We start from the raw sequence: 19165 nt of genomic DNA on the forward strand, positions 1-19165 counted from the left end.
TTTACAAGCTGATCCTAAAATTCATTTGGAAATGCAACATACACAGAACAGCTAAAACAATCTTGAAAAAGAACGAAGTTGGAGAACTCACATTTTCCAATTTGAAAGCTTACTACAAAGCTACAGTAATCAAGACAATGTGGTATTGGCATAAGGAGAAAAAATGTATATCAAAGGAATAGAACTGAGAGTCCAGAATCAGAGCCTCAAATTTATGGTCAGGTGATTTTCAATAAAGATGCCAAGACAATCGGGCAAAGAATAGTCTTTTCAATAAACTGTGTTGGGACAACTGGACAGCTGCCTGCAAGGAATGAAGCTGGATCCTGTCCTTACAACATGGACAGAAATTAACTCCAAATGCATCACAGGGATAAAAGTGAGAGCTAAGACTATAAAACTCTCAGAAGAAAATGCAGGAGTAAACCTTTACGACCTTAGGTTAGGCACAGACAAGTGTTGGTGAGAATATGGAGAAACTAAAGCCTTACACACTGCTAGTTTTCCACTTTGGAAAACAGTTTGGCAGTTCCTCTAAATGCTAGTCATAGAGTTACCATATGACCCAACAATTTCACTTCTAGATACATACCTAAGAGATTTTTAAAAACATGCATCTGGCCGGGCACGGTGGCTTACACCTGTAATCCCAACACTTTGGGAGGCCGAGGCAGGTGGATCACCTGAGGTCAGGAGTTTGAGACGTCTGGCCAACATGGTAAAACCCTGTCTCTACTAAAAATACAAAAAATCAGCCGGGCATGGTGGCAGCTGGCTGTAATCCCAGCTACTGGGGAGGTTGAGGCAGGAGAATCGCTTGAAAGCAGGAGGCAGAGGATGCAGTGAGCCAAGATCATGCCACTGTACTCCAGCCTAGGCGACAGAGAAGACTCCATCTCAAAAAAAAAAAAAAAATCTACACAAAGAATTGTACATGAATGTTCACAGCTATTCATAATAGCCAAAAAGTTGGGGGAAAGTGGATATCCATCAACTGATGAGTGGCTAAACAAAATGTGGTCTATCCAGACTATGGAATATTATTCTGCCATAAAAAGGAAATACTTTTATGACCCACACCACAAGGTGAACCTTGATAATCTTATCCTAAGTGAAAGGATCCAGTCACAAAGAACCACAGGTTGTATGATTCCATTTGTGTGAAATGTCCAGATTAGGCAAATCTAGAGACAGAAAGTATCCCAGGGCTGGGGGATGTAGAGGGGGAACTGGGAGTGACTGCTAATTCATAAGCGTTTCTTTCTGGACTGATAAAAATGCTCTAAAATGGATTGTGCTGATGGTTGAACAATTCGGAACACATCAGAACCCACCAAGGTGCGTACTTTAGATGGATAAATTGTATGGTACGTGAATCGGATCTCAGTAAAGCTGTTTTTAAATAAAGAAAAGAGGCTGGTCATACTCCACATACTGAGAGTCAACACAGAAACAAATGTGGACAAAAGCAATTTTCAGTGAATGTGATTTCTAACTGCTAAAGCTCCAGAGTGGGTTATCCAGAAAAGATGAAAGTTGGCTCATCTGCTTCCAAGGCCAACAGAGAATGAGGACAGAAAGCTCAGAGACAGAAGCTTGAGTGGGTCTAGAACAGGTAAGAAGGGGGTCAGGGAAAGAACTCCCTGCCAAGGAAAAAGTACAGAGAATTCCACCACTGCCGCTTCACTGGGCTCTTTTTAGAAACCATTTTCCAACATGGGGAGGGGCCGTCTGAGCCAAGAGGAAGGAATAAATATATCTTCAGAGCCATGGAAAGTCAAACATTAGCTCTACAGCTTCAGGTTTTTTAATGGGAAATTTGTGTTGGAACGTCATGAACTGTGTAAAAGTATAGCACGGTGGAAAAAAATGGAAGGGAGATGGCTGAAGAAAGTTTCAGGTTGGAAGAAGTTGGTCCTCCATGGTATACAGAGCAAGAGAACCCAGGAGGGGCCGCTGGCAGATTAAAGTATTATCCCCAGCTCTTCACCTCTTCATGAACCCATGCCTTATTTATGACAATGTTGCTTTTCAGTTCCTCTCGCTAAAAGCCACTCTATGTGTTGACTCTAGGCTCCTGCAGGGAGCTGGGCAGGTAAATTACCTTCTGTCGGCTATGGACCGCTCTAGGTATGGCTCCTGTGTACATCCTTGCAAAGGTGCCTGCTGACCTGCCACTCTGTACTGTTCACAGCTTGGTGTGAAGCAGAAACCAGCACAATAACCCATTCCAAGAGGACAGGATAAAAACTTCCCAAAGGCCACACTGATGGTACAACAGAGGGAGCCCAATGGCACTCTTCCGCTCTTCATAGTCCTTGGTGGTACAACACATCATGCACAAATCTTACTAATGTCAAGCTTCCAACAAATGGGATTCAACTGGGAAATGGTTAAATTTTTCAAAAAACATTTTTGTTAATAGACGCACCCTATGAATTACCATATCACCACTGAATGAATGAGATAGGATGCCCATGACACACAGTTGGATTAAAAAAGCAAAAGCAACATTCAGACAGTATCAAGAATGAATAGGCTGGGCACAGTGGCGCACCTGTAGTCCCAGCTACTCTGGAGGCTGAGGCGGGAGAATCGCTTGAGCCCAGGAATTTGAGACTACAATGAGCTATGATCATGCCATGGCACTCCAGCCTGGGTGACAGAGTGAGACCCTGTCTCTAAAATAAATAAATAAAAATAAATAGAATGAATACTCTCTCATACAAAGAGGAGGAGGATCCTTTGAGATTCCTGTGCTCAGGAGAAGAAAAAATAATTTTCCACGAGTACAAATTTGTACCACAAATATAAGAATTATTACTGGGCAGTAAGTAGGGCATTAACCAGAATGCTGTGTATGTTAGGCAGAACTTGGTGCAATCATTCCACAAATAAATAAATACTGAATCATGAACACAAGCAAAGCACTGAGTGGAGCTTTCTTCCTTTAAGGACACAGAAATCTATGTCTTTGGCCAGGCTTGGTGGCTCATGCCTATAATCCCAACACTTTGGGAAGCCAAGTGAAATGGATTGCTTGAGGCCAGGAGTTCAAGCCCAGCCTGCACAACATAGCAAGACCTCATCTCTACCAAATTTTTTTTTTGAGGTGGAGTCTTGCTCTTTCACCCAGATTGGGGTACAGTGGTGCAATCTCAGCTCACTGCAACCTTTGCCTTCTGGGTTTAAGCGATTCTCTCACTTCAGCCTCCCAAGTAACTGGGACTACATGTGCCACCACGCCCAGCTACTTTTTCTATTTTTAGTAGAAACAGGGTTTCACCATGTTGGCCAGGCTGGTCTCGTACTCCTGACCTCGTGATCCGCCCGCCTCGGCCTCCCAAAGTGCTGGGATTACAGGCGTGAGCAACTGTGCCTGGCCCAATTTTTTTTTTTTTTTTTTTTTTTTAATTAGCTGCGCATGGTGGCATACACTGGTAGTCTCAGCTACTCAGGAGGCTGGAGCAGGAGGATTGACCAGGCCTGGGAGTTTGAGGTTGCAGTGAGCTATGATTGCATCACTGCACTCCAGCCTGGGTGACAGAGTATGACCCTGTCTTAAAAAGATAAAATAAAATAAAATAAAATAAGAAAGAAAAAAAGAAATCTGTCTTTATATTGTCAAATCATAAACCCAAAGTGATTGTTAAAATTTCGAAAACTAAAAGAACAATAATATTTCTATGATGATAAAGAGGGGTAATAAAATTCACTGGACTCCAATAATTAATGAGACAGAACAAATAGCAATAGGCACAAGCAACAGCAGGGAATTTATTTTTAGCTCAAACATTAGGCAACATCATTACAAGCACAATTAAAGCCAGCAACAAGCTGCCAAAACAATTGAAAAATTGCCATTACTGGAGAGATGCAAGACTCCACCAGGGGACACCAGACAAGGACAGCCCAAGGATAATGAAATCAGGCCGCCGAGGGCTGGGGAGATCAGGTGACCACATAGCCACATGGATATCAGTCGCACACTCTCCACAAATCTAGACTCTAAAAATGTTCACTTTGAAATTGTTATCCCAAACTAAATCAGTCTTCCTCGAAGTATAAAGAAAGAATATCCCTACTGTGGAGTCATGCCTTGCACGTATAATGCTAGTAGTTTCTTTAAAATTATGGATGTATCAATGGAGTCAGATGTCTACAACCTCTAAAAGTCAAATTTTAGGAAAAGCAATCACAATAATTAGAAATATGGTCATCTGAAAACTTCCCACTGGTATTTTTCTTTGCGATGGTAAATGGAACAAACTACAAACTACAATAGTCATTTTCGCAGATTTCAAGTTTAATCAAAAGACTATTCCTTGAATAGCCTGTTAGAGGTAAGTGTTAAACATTCTGTTTTGATCACACAGAAATCTTTCCTTTGTGACACTGTAATATCAAATGAAAACAGCAGGTTATAAAGAATCACAATCCCATTGATATAAAATTATCAATCACGTACAGATATCTGAAGAATGATCATCTAATATCCATAGTGGAAATATCTGGGTAGTGGGAGTTTGGATAGTTTTACTTTCAACCGTATGGTTTTTTGTGTGATTTTTCAATCAAAATAAAACTACAAAGCTCAGGACCCAGACTGCTGGATTCGATTTTCAGCTTTACACCTTATTAGCTCTGCGACATTGTGCAAGTTACTTAATGTCTCTGTGTCTCAATGACCTCACCTGCAAATGGGAATAACGACAGTTTCTACCTCAAAGTGCTTTCGCGAGGAGAGCTGAATGCATCAGTACACACAGGCACTCGGAACAGTACATGGAACACAGCAAGTCATCAGGGAACGTCCGCCAGCAGAAGAAGCAGAAGCATCGCTGACATTAAGCCAGCGATTCGCAAAATTGACTTATTGTGTTCATTAAAGGCAGCTGCAAAAGCAACTATTTCATAGCCAGAGGTAAAAAGAGAATCAAGAAACTCTCTCTGTTTAAGTTTACATAACAATACAAACAAAAAACCAGCAGATCAACTACAAGTAACACACACGTATATCAAGAAGTGAGGTCTCTAAGTAGACATTTTTCCTTGAATGGGTCACCTCATTTGAGGACTAGGCAGGCACAGCTGATGGAGTTAAAGAGGTGCCCCAGGCAGCTGCTTCCCGTGCACAGAAGTCTGTGTTCTCAATTTAGCAGAAAAATAGAAGACTTTCTAATGAGGTTAGCATTTGTAGGCCAGAATATTCATCCTAATTTATTTCTTAAAACTGTTTAAAACGTATTTTTAAGAAAATGTGTTTTATTTAAATATTTAATATAACTTTAATTAATATTTACTTTAGCATTCTGAAGGTCTTTTAAAGCATGTATTCTAAAGCAGAATTCATAAAAGACAGGATTATTGATTTAACCCTAAAAAACAAGTTTGACCATTAGAAACCTAAAATAGAAATTAAAATATAAATAACAAATGGAGACACTATGTATAATTTAATGTTAAGAGATTCTTACAAATTACTCAAGAAAAAAGTGGGTAAAGCTATAATCATTCAATTATTAAGATCAGAAATGAAATGGCTAAAAAATACGAAAGAAGTTTAAAGTCATTAGAAAGCAAATATATATATTTTTAAAGGATTATTTTTTCTTTCTCATTTTAATATAATACTTAATTTGGGTAAAAGTGAAAGAACATAACAGTGAAACACTGGGTCCAAATAACAGGTGGATTTTACAGTATGTATCGGAGACTCTGAACTAGCAATTCCACAGCTACAATTTTAGATTAAGATTAGGTGCATATTTTAGCTATATTTTAGCATGCTTCTTTTAGCTTTATTTTATTATTATTTTTAAAATTTCAGTAGGTTTTTGGGGAACGGGTGGTGTTTGCTTACAAGAGTAAATTCTCTAGTGGTCATTTCTGAGATTTTGGTGCACCCATCACCCAAGCAGTGTACACTGTACCCAGTGTGTAGTTTTTATCCCTCACCCCCACTCCCACCCTTTCCTGCAAGTCACCAAAGTCCGCTGTATCATTCTTATGCCACTGTGTCCTCATAGCTTAGCTCCCACTTATGAGTGAGAACATACGATGTTTAGTATGTTACTTCATTTAGAATAAATGCATCCAGGTCTCCAATTGCATCCAGGTTGCTGGAATGTCATTATTTAGTTCCTTTTTATGGCTGAGTAGTATTCAGTAATATTGTATGGTGTATAGATATACCACATTTTCTTTATCCACTCATTGATTGATGGGCATTTGGGCTGGTTCCATATTTTTACAATTGCAAATTGTGCTGCAATAAACATGCGTGTGCAAATATCTTTTCTGTGTAATGACTTCCTCTGGGTTGATACGCAGGAGTGGGGTTGCTGAATCAAATGGTAGATCTACTTTTAGTTCTTTAAGGAATCTCCATACTGTTTTCCACAGTGGTTATACTAGTTTACAATCCCATCAAGAGTGTAAAACTGTTCCCTTTTCACCACATCCACACCAACATCTATTATATTTTGATTTTTTTATTATGGTCGTTCTTGCAAGAGTAAGGCCGTATCATATTGTGGTTTTGATTTTCATTTCCCTGATAATTAGTGATGTTGAGCATTTTTTCATGTTCATTGGCCATTTGTATAAATTCTTCTGAGAAGTGTCTATTCATATCCTCATACCACATTTTGATGGGATTGTTTGTTTTGTTCTTGCTGATTTTGTTGAGTTCCATGTATATCTGGATATTAGTCCTTTGTCAGATGTATGGATTGTGAAGATTTTCTCCCACTCTGTGGATTGTCTGTTTACTCTGCAGATTGTTTCTTTTGCTGTGCAGAAGCTTTTTAGTTTAATTAAGTCTATTTATCTTTTTCTTTGTTGCATTTGCTTTTGGGTTTTTGGTCATGATTCCTTTGCCTAAGTCAATGTCTTGAAGGGCTTCTCCAATGTTATCTTCTAGAATTTTATGGCTTCAGGTCTTAGATTTAAGTCTTTGATCCATCTTGCATTGATTTTTGTATAGGGTGAGAGATGAGAATCCAGTTTCATTCTCCTATATGTGGATTGCCAATTATCCCAGCACCATTTGTTGAATAGGATGTCCATTTCCCACTTTATGTTTTTGTTTGTTTTGTCAAAGATCAGTTGACTGTAAGTATTTGGCTTATTTGTGGGTTCTCTATTCTGTTCCATTGGTCTACATGCCTATTTTTATACCAGTACCATGCTGTTTTGATGACTATGCCCTTATAGTATAGTTTGAGGTCGGGTAATCTGATGCCTCCAGATTTGTTCTTTTTGCTTAGTCTTGCTTTGGCTATACAGGCTCTTTTTGGTTCCATATGAATTTTAGGATTGTTTTTTTCTAGTTCTGTGAAGAATGACGGTAGTTGCTTTTTTTGTTTTTTTGAGACAGAGTCTCTCTCTGTCACCCAGGCTGGAGTGCAGTGGCATGATCTCAGCTCACTGCAACCTCCACCTCCCGGGTTCAAGTGATTCTTCTGCCTCAGCCTCCCAAGTAGTTGGGACTACAGGTACGTGCCACCACACCTGACTAATTTTTGTATTTTTAGTAGAGACAAGGTTTTACCATATTGGCCAGGCTGGTCTTGAACTCCTGACCTCATGATCCACTCACCTCTGCCTCCCAAAGTGCTGGGATTACAGGCATGAGCCACCGCGCCCAGCCTGAATGAAATGATGGTGTTATTTTGATGGGAATTGCATTGAATTTGTAGATTGCTTTTGGCAGTATGGTCATTTTCCCAATATTGATTCTACCCATCCATGAGCATAGGATGTGTTTCCATTTGTTTGTGTCTATGTCTATGATTTCTTTCAGCAGTGTTTTTAAAATGTTTTAATCTACAAATATGGGAACTTTTGTTTTAAAAGGGAATTTAGGTAAAATGAAAATTATATAAATTACCACTTGATTAGTTAGGAGATGATAATGAAAATTATAGATTATCCTGAATCCTGGATTCTTCCTTTTAGAAAGACAATAAACAGATCAATAATTGAATTAAGGCCCCAAACGGTAGCTCACCCCTGTAATTCCAGCACTTTGGAAGGCCAAGGCAGGAGGACTGCTTGAGCCCAGGAGTTCAAGACCAGCCTGGGCAACATAGCAAGACCTCGTCTCTACAAAAAAAATGTAAAAATTACCCCAGAGTGGTGGTGAGCACCTGTGGTCCCTGCTACTCGGGAGGCTGAGGTGAGCTGTGATTGCACCACTGCACTCCAGTCTGGGTGACAGAGCAAGACCCTGTCTCAAAATAAAGTGAATTAAATAATATATTGGAAGATGATAAGAACTATGGAGAAAAATGAAGCAGGAAGTGAGTGGAGTAGGGCAAGAAAATGAGGTGGTGACATTTTAAACAAGGAGGTAGAGAAGGTGACATTTGAGTTTGGATCAGACAAGGGAAAATTCTACCAATTTTACTCCATAGTCATCAACTCTGATAATTTCAATCAAGCTAACAGCTCTTGGCTAAGACAAGGTATTGGTTATCTCTGCTTGGCTATCCGTTTCAACTTTTTTTTTTTTTTGAGCTGGAGTCTCACTCTGTCGCCCAGGCTGGAGTGCAGTGGTGTGATCTCGGCTCATTGCAACCTCCACCTCCGGGTTCACGCCATTCTCCTGCCTCAGCCTCCCGAGTAGCTGGGACTACAGACACCCACCACCACATCTGGCTAATTTTTTGTATTTTTAGTAGAGACAGGGTTTCACTGTGTTAGCCAGGACGGTCTCAATTTCCTGACCTCATGATCCGCCCGCCTCGGCCTCCCAAAGTGTTGGGATTACAGGCGTGAGCCACCGCGTCCGGCCTCAACTTTTATATTATGACTGACACCTGCAATCCCAGCACTTTGGGAGGCCAAGGTGGGAGGATTACTTGAGGCCAGGAGTTCAAGACCAGCTTGGGCGACATAGCGAGACCCCCGGCTCTACAAAAGAAAAAAAAATCAGCCAGGTGCAGTGGCTTGTGCCTGTAGTCCCAGCTACTCAGGAAGCTGAGGCAGGAGGGTCTCTTGAGCCCAGGAGGTCAAGGGTGCAGTGAGCCATAATTGTACCACTGCACTCCAGCCTGGGAGACACAGCAAGACACAGCAACTTTTATAATATACGCTCTAGTTATTATGCAAGTATCCAGCAATAGACACTGTGTTAGTATTCGTCATTTCCCTTTTTTGAATCTAAAGGCATGACCTTCTAAAATATATAGTCTTCTCCATAAGTATTTTCAGCAAATAAAGAGAATTAGGAGTAAAAGAGAAGTCATCCACTGTTTTGATAACCCAGCATCCATTGACCCATTTTTCCAGTAAGAGACCTCAGATTTTCCTTGGGGCGCTAAGCCTACCTGACTTCCAGACAACATGGTTCAGGTGGGGCTGACACCAGCCCTTGCCTCTAGGGGTCAGTGTACTGCCAGATCCCACCAGTAGGGGCACCAAACCCCCAAGAACAAGGTACCACCTGAAGTTCAGGAGTGGGCATGGGGCCTAAGGCAGGCCAGTGAGAACTCAGAGGCACTAAGATGTATGTTCCCACTTGCAGAAGAGGTGCATGCTCACCCAGTAGTTGCTAAAAAGGCTGAAGGTAGGTGTAGAGATGCTTTTGGGGCCATCCTTACCACCCTTGAGGTAAGGAGGGAGGGTGAGTCTGCCTAAAAATGAACCAAATCGAGAGTGCAACCACAACTGCACTAAATGGAAAGAAACAGAAATAAAGAGAGATGGGCTCCTCTCACAACACATTTGGGGACCTGAACTCAGCCCCGCCTCACCCTAGGTACCCACTTAGACTTTTCACATAGCTAATGAGTACATTTTCTTTTTGCTTACATCATTTCAAGCTAGGTTTCTGTCACCTGCAACAAAGAGTCTTGTCTAATGCAAACAAACCTTCAGAAACTGATCTTATTTTCACTGGATCTTGTTTTCACCAAAAAACAGAATATACTCACCCGTTCCTGACCAGCAGTGTCCCAGATGAGGAACTTGTGAAGTTCATTTCCACAAGGCACAGTTTTGGTCATAAAAGATGCCCTGAAAAAAGAGTCAGCATCTCCACATTACTGCATTGTTTCTTCACAAAGATTCACAAATCAAACAAGTTAAATGCTACACCTCAGCAGGACCCCAAAAAGCCCTGGTCCTTGGGAACCACTAAGACGAGAAAAGGGCTAGAAGACTCATGACACCCAAAAGAAAATATTTCTCATTTTCTGTTAGTTCAACTGGGGGTTTTGAAACAAAACAAAACAAAGGAGGCATTCAAAAGACTGTTTCTGGCCGGGCGCGGTGGTTCATGCCTGTAATCCCGGCACTTTGGGAGGCCAAGGTGAGCAGATTACAAGGTCAGGAGTTCAAGACCAGCCTGGCCAATATGGTGAAACCCCGTCTCTACTAAAAATACAAAAAATTAGCCAGGCCTGGTGGCGGCATGGTGGCAGGCACCTGCAGTCCCAGCTACTTGGGAGGCTAAGGCAGGAGAATTGCTTGAAACCAGGAGGCAGAGGTTGCAGTGAGCCAAGACGGCACCATGGCACTCCAGCCCAAGTGACAGTATGAGACTTCATCTCAAAAAATATGTATATAATAATAAAATAAAATAAAAATAATACAAAAATTAGCCGGGCATGGTGGCGGATGCCTGTAGCCCCAGCTACTTGGGAGGCTGAGGCAGGAGAATCACTTGAACCCGGGAGGCAGAGGCTGCAGTGAGCCAAAATTGCACCACTGCACTCTAGCCTGGGTGACAGAGCAAGACTCCGTCTCAAAAAAAAAAAAAAAAAAAGACTGTGTTTCTAAAACCAGTTAGCTTCAATTATTAAAATACCCCCAGATCTCAGGAAAGAATACAACCTTGGATTTTAAAAACTTATTACAATAATTAAGAGTGAAAATAGCAGCTGGTATGTTGGCATGTAATGTTTTTGGTCTTACAATGGCATAAAGAAAAAGTTGTCTTACATATTTACTATGCTAATATGAAACCAACACTAGCAGCAACTAATAGAATACTACATCTAAGTCCCAACCTGCTTGCATAAATGCAAGGACAAAGATTGGCAGCTTAACACATACTTATGTTTTCTCTATTAAAAAGGAAGGATTTTTTTTCCTCCCTTCTAAGTCCAAAAAGAAAGGATTTTAAAGCCTCAGTAGATCATTAAACACTTACTATTTTCTTTTTTGCATATTTCCTTTTAAAAAGCATTTTCTTTGTGCTCATGAACAGTATAAAAATACCAGGAATGTTCAATAGCCTTGACTTTTATGACAGAAAGTTTTGTATTCATTAAAAAATAGCAAGCATCCCCAGTAGTGGGACAACCTGGTATGAGAGCCTCCTGAAGTGATGGAGTAAGAAGTAGATACATCACCTATACAGCATTCTGGTCACAAATGTTTAGTCTGAATTTAATTGTAAGAAAACAATCAGGCAAATGTAGAATGTGAAACATTCTGTAAGACAAGCTGGCCTGAATGTTTCAAATAAGTCAATGTCATGAGAAGCAAACCAGAAAAATACAGGGAGATTATTCTAGAATCTAGATTGAGAGGAAAGAGATAAAAACAACCAAATGCAATATATGAACCTTGACTGGATCCCAGATTAGGGGGAAAACAGCTTTAAAATATATTTGGTCAGGTGTGGTGGCTCTTTTTTCTGTAATCCTAGCCCTTTGGGAAGCTGAAGCAGGAGGATGGCTTGAGGCCAGGATTTCGAGACCAGCTTGGGCAACAGAGCAAGACTGCTTCTTTACAAAAAAAAAAAATTTTTTTTTTAAGTCAGCTGAGCATTATGGCACAGCCTGTAGTTCTGGCAGCTCAGAAGACTGAGGCAGAAGGACAGCTTGAACCCAGGAGTTTGAGGCTGGTAGTGAAGCGCCAAGATTGCCCCAGTGCACTGCAGTCTAGATGACAGAGCAAGACCCTGTACCCCCTACCCCCACAGAAAGATATTTTAAGAACAACTTTAAAATTTTAAATTCACACTATATGCAAGATATTATCACTGATTCAAATTAATTTTGTAGGTATGATCATGGTGTCCTCATTATGTTCTTATTAGGAGATGGACCCTGGGGTTTTCGGGGTAAAGAGTCAGGGGTTCTTTACCTTCCTTTCATATAGTCCAGCCTGGCCAACTAGCATTCATCATAGTAATATTTCCTCAGCCTGTAAATCTTCTAAGAATAAGAGGCCAATTACAGAAGTCCCAAGTAGAAAAGTCTACTGCAATTCCCACACTATCCCCACAAAAACCAAAGGCTAATAATAGTTAGAGAGTTCTAATTACCAACCTACAATTGCAATAAATGAAAATTCTAAGTATTCTAAGTGACAAATCCAGTAGTATCAAAACCACATCTATTCCTTTATTTCTTTAAAAGTGTTTAAAATGTATATCCAGACTACTGGGAAGACCTAATATATTCCAAAAATGTTAATATCTTTATTACTTTTCCCATTTTAAAAGCAACATATGTATTTCATAAAAAAATTCAAAAAACCAGAAAGAAAATAAAAACCGATCGTATTTCACCACCCAGCCATAGTCACTGCTAATAAATTGGCATATGTCCTTCCCAATTATTTTATATGACTTTTAAAATGGGATTATTCATTCAGTTCTTTGTTTCCTTTTATTTTTAGCTGATACACAATAATTATGCATCTTATGGGATACACAGTGATATGTACATACATGTATGCAATGTGTAATGATCAAATCAGGGTAATTGGCATATTCATCACCTTGAACATTTATCATTTCTTGGTGTTGTGAACACCCAAAATCCTCTCTTCAAGCTTTTCGAAAATATACACTGAATTATTGTTAGCCTTATTCATCCTACAGTGCTACAGAACACTAGAATATTTTCCTCCCGTCTAGCTATAACTTTGTAACTGTTAACCAAACTCTCCCTATCCTTCCCTCCCCCAACCCTTCCCAGCTTCTAATAACTACAATTCTACTCTACTTCTGTGAGCTCTTTTTTTTCAGCTCTTGCATATGAGTGAGAACATGTAGTATTTATCCTTCTGTGTCTGGACTATTTCACTTAACGAAATGTCCTCCAGGTTCATCCATGTTGCCATGAACAACAGGATTTCATTCTTTTTTATGGCTGAATAGTATTCCAGTGTGTATATATACCACATTTTCTTTACCCATTAATTCGTTTTTGCTTTGTTTTGTTTTTTTGAGATGGGGTCTTACTCTGCCAACCAGGCTGGAGTGCAGTGGCGCAGTCTCAGCTCACTGCAACCTCTATATCCCAGGTTCATGCGATTCTCCTGCCCCAGCCTCCCAAGTAGCTGGGATTACAGGCATGTGCCACCATGCCCAGCTAATTTTTGTAATTTACTTTAGTAGAGATGGGGTTTCACCATGTTGGCCAGGTTGGTCTCAAACTCCTGACCTCAGGTGATCCACCCTCCTTGGCCTCCCAAAGTGCTGGGATTACAGGTGTGAGCCACCACGCCAGCCTCCATTCATTTGTTGATGGACGATGGACACTTGGGTTGATTTCATAGCTTGGCTGTTGTGGATAGTGCAGCAATAAATCTGTGAGTGCAGGTATCCCTTTGATATACTGATTCACTCTCCTTTGCATAAATACCCAGTAGTAGAACTGCTGGATTGTATGGCAGTTCTATTTTTAGCTTTTTTGAGAAACCTCCATACTGTCTTCCATAATGTCTGTACTAATGTACACAGTGCTTAATTTACCAACAGAGTACAAGAATTCCCTTTTCTCTTCACCCTTGCCAGCATTTGTTATTTTTTGTATTTTTGATGATAGCCATTCTAACTGGAGAGAGATGATATCTTCCTGTGGTTTTTAATTTGCATTTCCCTGATGATAGTGATGTTGGGCATTTTTCCACAAACTTGTTGGCCATCTGTATGTCTTCTTTTTAGAGATGTCTACTCAGATTCCTTGCCCAATTTAAATCATTTTATTTGGGTTTTCTTTGCTGTTGAGTTGTTTGAGTTGCTTGTATATTCTGGATTTTCGTCCCTTTTATTTCAAAGTTCAAGTTGAAAGTCATAAATAGTAAAGTAGCCTTTTCAAGAATCTTCAAATAATTGAATAAAATATTTCATAACCTGAAGTTAACTGGCCACTGCCCAACATCCTGGTACCTTTGATAGATATCATGTCATGAGTTTTAACATATTTTGACTTGTAATTGTTCTGCAGTATGAAATGTCGAAAGTTAATCTTGGAGAACTAAAGACTGAGTCATTCCTCATCTGACTCCTCTGATGGTCTACAGTTTTGATCTTTGGGCGACAGCCTCAGCAGGCACATTACATTTCTGTGGTTTCATCAAAAATGCTTATTTCGATGTCTAGTGAGTGTGAAATCTGGATAAAGCCTCTCCTACATACATTACGGTTCTATGATTTTTCTTTAGTATGGACTCTCTGATGTCAATTAATGCTTGAACTCACAATGAAGGGTTTGCCATAATCATTGCGTTTGTAAGGATTCAAGGATTCTCCCAAGAACGAATTATTGGATGTTGTGGGAGAAGTGAATTGTGCATGAAGACCTTGCCACACTCATTTCATTTGGAAGGCTTCTCTCCAGTATGGACCACCTGATGGTAAGTGCTGACTGCACACTGAAGGCTTTGCCACACTCACTACACTTGTAAGGGTCTTCTCCAGTGTGAATTCTCCAATGTCTTGCAAGTTGTGAATTGTGACCAAAAACCTTGTCACATTCATTACATTTGTAGAGTTTCTCTCCAGTATAAACTCTCTCCAATGATGTGCAAGGTTTTATTTTTGACTAATAACCCTGCTACATAAATCACATTTATGTCATTTCTCTCTGGGATGGATTATCTAATATACAGCATAGAGTGAGTCATGATTAAAGGTTTTGCCACACTCATTTCATTTGTAAGGTTTTTCCCTAATGTGTGCTTTCTGTTCTTGTGTAAGGAAGAATAGATTAAGTAAGTCCCATACTTGTTAGAAATATGGATTTGGGCTTAGAAGGAATTCTTTGCAGTGGTGAAACTGAGGAACCATTGCTGATAGACTTTTCAACTTGATGACATTCATAAATTTTCCCTTTAGCTTGAAATAGCTGTAGTTCAGGCAGATATGACTGAAAGCTTAATCCAAGCTGATTTTTAATAGGCTTGTTGCCTGCATCCCTTCTATCATGTTGGTCTCTTCTAACAGTGAGATTTTTTTTTGAGGCACTCTTGTAACTGCTTTCATCACTTCTCCACTGACACTCAAAGTACCATCTATTTTTCTGGATTTCCCTGAAGCAAGTCTTCAACGTCATGGCTTCACATCTTTCCAATGACACTGTGTGGAATATTTCTCCTGTATTACTTTTCCCTTCGGCGGATAATTCCTTGATTGCACATATAGGAAAGATATCCCTCCGAGAGAAGGAAGCAGAGTTCCCAGAAGCCAGATGTGTAGGAGATAACTCTCTAGAACCATGTTTTTCCTCTGTTCTCATACCACAACCATCAACACAGAAGAGAGCTTCTATAACCAAATCTGTGGGGGGTTCTCCCACCACCAGCAGCAGATACCAGCTAGGTGTCCTCCAATTCAATTCTGACACTCTCTCCCTGGAGATACTGTCAGATCCCACAGGTTAAGGGCTCAGTACCCAAGAGTGCTCCTCCACAGACACCAGTCCCAAGTCCGGGCCTCTAGAACTTCTGATCGACAGGCTTCAGGTTGGGGTTCCCACCAACCCCTCTTTGGGTTCGATTAATTTGCTACAGCGGCTCACAGAAACCAAGGAAACACTTATAGTGACCAGTTTCTCATAAAGGATACTGCAAAGCATACAGATGAAGAGACGCTTAGGGCAAGGTAAGCAGACAGGGGCACAGAGCTGCCATGCCCTCCCTGGGCGCCACTCTCCAGGAAACTCAGCTCTCCAGAAGTGCCCTGAACACTTTTCTTTTAAGTTTTTATGGAGGCTTCATTACATAGGCATTCTCTTTTCTTTCTTTCCTTTTCTTTTCTTTCCTTCTTTCTTTCTTTCTTTCCTTTTCTTTTTTTGACAGAGGCTTCATTACATAGGCATTCTCTTTTCTTTCTCTTCTGTCTTACTCTCTTTCTCTTTCTCTCTTTCTTTCTTTCTCAGAGTCTGACTCTGTTGCCCATGCTAGAGTGCAGTCGCATGATCTCGGCTCACTGCAACTGGGTTCAAGCGATTCTCCTGCCTCAGCCTCCTGAGTAGCTGGGATTACAGGGATGCACCACCACACCCGGCTAATTTTTGTAATTTTAGTAGAGAAGGGGTTTCACCACGTTGGTCAGGCTGGCCTCAAACCCCTGACTTCAGATGATCGACCCACCTCGGCCTCCCAAAGTGATGGGATTACAGGCGTGAGCCACTGTGCCCGACCTACGCAGGCATTCTTAACAATCTTGTAAAAGTGTGATTGGACAAAAAGTGCATGATCAAAACCCAGCAAGGCCTGTGTGTTCAGGTTCTTCTTGGCCTCTCTGAGTAGCATCCTTCCTCTAGAAGATGGGGCAGGACTCTCTCTGGAATGACCTGCGATCAGATTAGAGTCCTGCCTTGGGCAGGTAAAAGGAGGACAGGAGAAGGTCAGATAGTGATTCTGTTTTCTGAGGCCTAAAGTGCCCCAAGATTATAACAAGGGTTTGGGAGTTAGGAGCCAGGAACCGTAGGTGAAAACCTATATATATGCAAATATGACATATATATCATGACACCCTACCAGATGAAAGCTGTCCACCATGATAAGATCTTTGCATGTGTTTCTGTTTGAGCTGCAGCACCACTCTGATCACACCTTTGATACATTCTCACTCTTTTGGCTTTCTTGCTATTTTCACTTGACTCTCCACTGTCCAGTGGTCTTTCCCTTGCTCCACCAAGAAGATAATATTCAGGTTAGGAAGAGAATTTCCTGCCATGGAGACCAGGTTCCTGTAGCTCTCCAACATCAGGTCCCTGTATAGAGGATGCTGTGCAGGGTCCAAACATTCCCACTCATCCTCAGAGAATTTTATAGCCACATCCCTCAAAGTCCAGCATCCCTGAGTAAGAGCTGTTCCCGACTCTTTTTCTTTCCTCTTCCTCCTCTTCCAGGCTTCTTCCCAAGTAACATCGGTCTTTATGTCAATCACACTGCAGTGTGACCACCCCTTGTGATCTGCTTCTGAGTTTGCAGGACGCTCTATTTTAACATAACTTTTGCTCTGAAAATTGATCATACTCTATCTAAATTTTGCTTTTCCTCAACTGTATATATCCTGAAAATCTTTCCTTTTCTATGAATATAGATCAATATCATCTAAAATCGGCTGCGTGCAGTGGCTCACACCTGTAATCCCAGCACTTTGGGAGGTTGATGGGAGCGGATCACTTGAGGTCAGGAGTTCGAAACCAGCCTGGCCAACATGGCAAAACCACGTCTCTACTAAAAATACAAAAATTAACCAGGTGTGGTGGCGTGTGCCTGTAATCCCAGCTATGTCAGGGACTGAGGCAGGAGAATCACTTGAGCCTAGGAGTCAGAGGTTGCAGTGAGCTGAGATCACACCACTATACTCCAGCCTGGGTGACAGAGCAAGACTCTGTCTCAAAAAAAAAAAGAAAAAAATCACCTAAAATCTTTCCATTTCTATGAATATACATCAATATCATCTAAAATGACTGAAGATCATACATCATGTTATGGAATTATTCAGTACCCTAACGATGGACATTTTGGTTATCTATTGTTCACTATTATGACAATGATTCAGTGAATATCCTTATAATTTCATCTTTGTGTCCCTGTACAAATATATCCTTAGACTTAATTTTTAAAAAGTAGAGCCGAGCATGGTGGCTGACACCTGTAATCCCAGCACTTTGGGAGGCCAAGGTGGTAGGATCACTTGAGGCCAGGAGTTCAAGACCAGCCTTGGCAACATAGCAAGACCCCTGGCTCTACAAAAGAAAAAAAAAAAAATCAGCCAGGCACAGTGGCTTTTGCATGTAGTCCCAGCTACTCAGGAAGCTGATGCAGGAGGATCCCTTGAGCCCAGGAGGTCTCAAGGGTACAGTGAGCCATGATTGTGCCACTGCACTCCAGCTTGGGTGACACAGCAATGCTCTGTCTCTAAAAATATATAAATGTATAAAAATACATAAATAAACAAATAAAACAAAAATAGATACACTCCACTTTTGCTACATGTGCCAAACTTAGTTTGTACCAACCTACATGTCCATAGTGGTGTATGGGATGGCCTTTTCCTCAACCATTATTAATCTTTCAAATCTCTTTCAATGTGTTAGGTAGAAAATATCTTATTCTTATATTCATTATGCTTATCACAAGCTTAAACATCATTTTAACATTTATTGTTCACTTGCATTTTTCTTTGTAAAGGAATTTTTCTCAAGTTCATGACCTTGGCCCACCTTTCAACTGTGGTATTCATCCTTTTCTTATTCATTTTTTGAGTACTTTCCACTAAACTTTTGTAGTAGTACATTTTAAATAATATTTTTCCAGTTTAACGTTTGCCCTTTAACTTTGTTCTAGATTTTTTTCCATAAACTCATTTAAAAATTGTATTAGATAACTCTTATCAAAATTTTGTTTTTGTTTTCACTTTTGATGTTAGTCAGATTTTCATTTATTCTTCAGTATATTCTAGGTGCTGCGATAAATAATACAGCAACCCTACTACCCTTAAAAAGTTCTCCTCAGGATTAGAAAACAAAGTTCATGCCTTTAAAATCTTGGAAAAAATATAAAATATCCAGTCCAACCCCTCCACAGTGCAGGTAAGGGGGGGGAAACCCAAATCCCAGAAGACTGCCTGGTTCCTGGTGAAAGAAGAGTGTAGTGGCCTAACCAGGAAGAGGAAGCAGAGGCCCTCGCTGCCAGAATCAATTAAACAGCCCGTAAAGCCCCTTGTTTTCCTGTTCTGTGAAATGGGGCCAATACCTACTCTGCATTAAATAGAAGGTGTTTGTAGGGACAAATAGGGAAATGGATACCTGCGAAATTCCCCTTGGTTCACAGTAAGCTGTGAGGAGCAACTTTAGTAATAGTAGGAAGGCACACCTCACACACACACATATCCCTCTGTGTTCCTGATCTCTGGCCACTAGGAGAAAGACTCTCAGTATTTGAAATGAGGACCACGACA

At 40.6% G+C, this 19165-nt stretch overlaps 1 protein-coding gene across 1 annotated transcript in view; it reads right to left on the bottom strand.

Annotated features, from left to right (window-relative positions):
- RAB31 (RAB31, member RAS oncogene family) overlaps positions 1-19165 on the bottom strand; it is a 154794-nt gene that overhangs the window by 61212 nt on the left and 74417 nt on the right. The window contains exon 3 of the mRNA XM_019014143.4: positions 9942-10023. Within this exon, the coding sequence (XP_018869688.1) occupies positions 9942-10023 (82 nt within the window). The remainder of the gene's footprint in view (positions 1-9941; positions 10024-19165) is intronic.

The sequence above is a fragment of the Gorilla gorilla genome, chromosome 17 (assembly GCF_029281585.2).
Source record: "Gorilla gorilla gorilla isolate KB3781 chromosome 17, NHGRI_mGorGor1-v2.1_pri, whole genome shotgun sequence".
Taxonomy (NCBI): domain Eukaryota; kingdom Metazoa; phylum Chordata; class Mammalia; order Primates; family Hominidae; genus Gorilla; species Gorilla gorilla.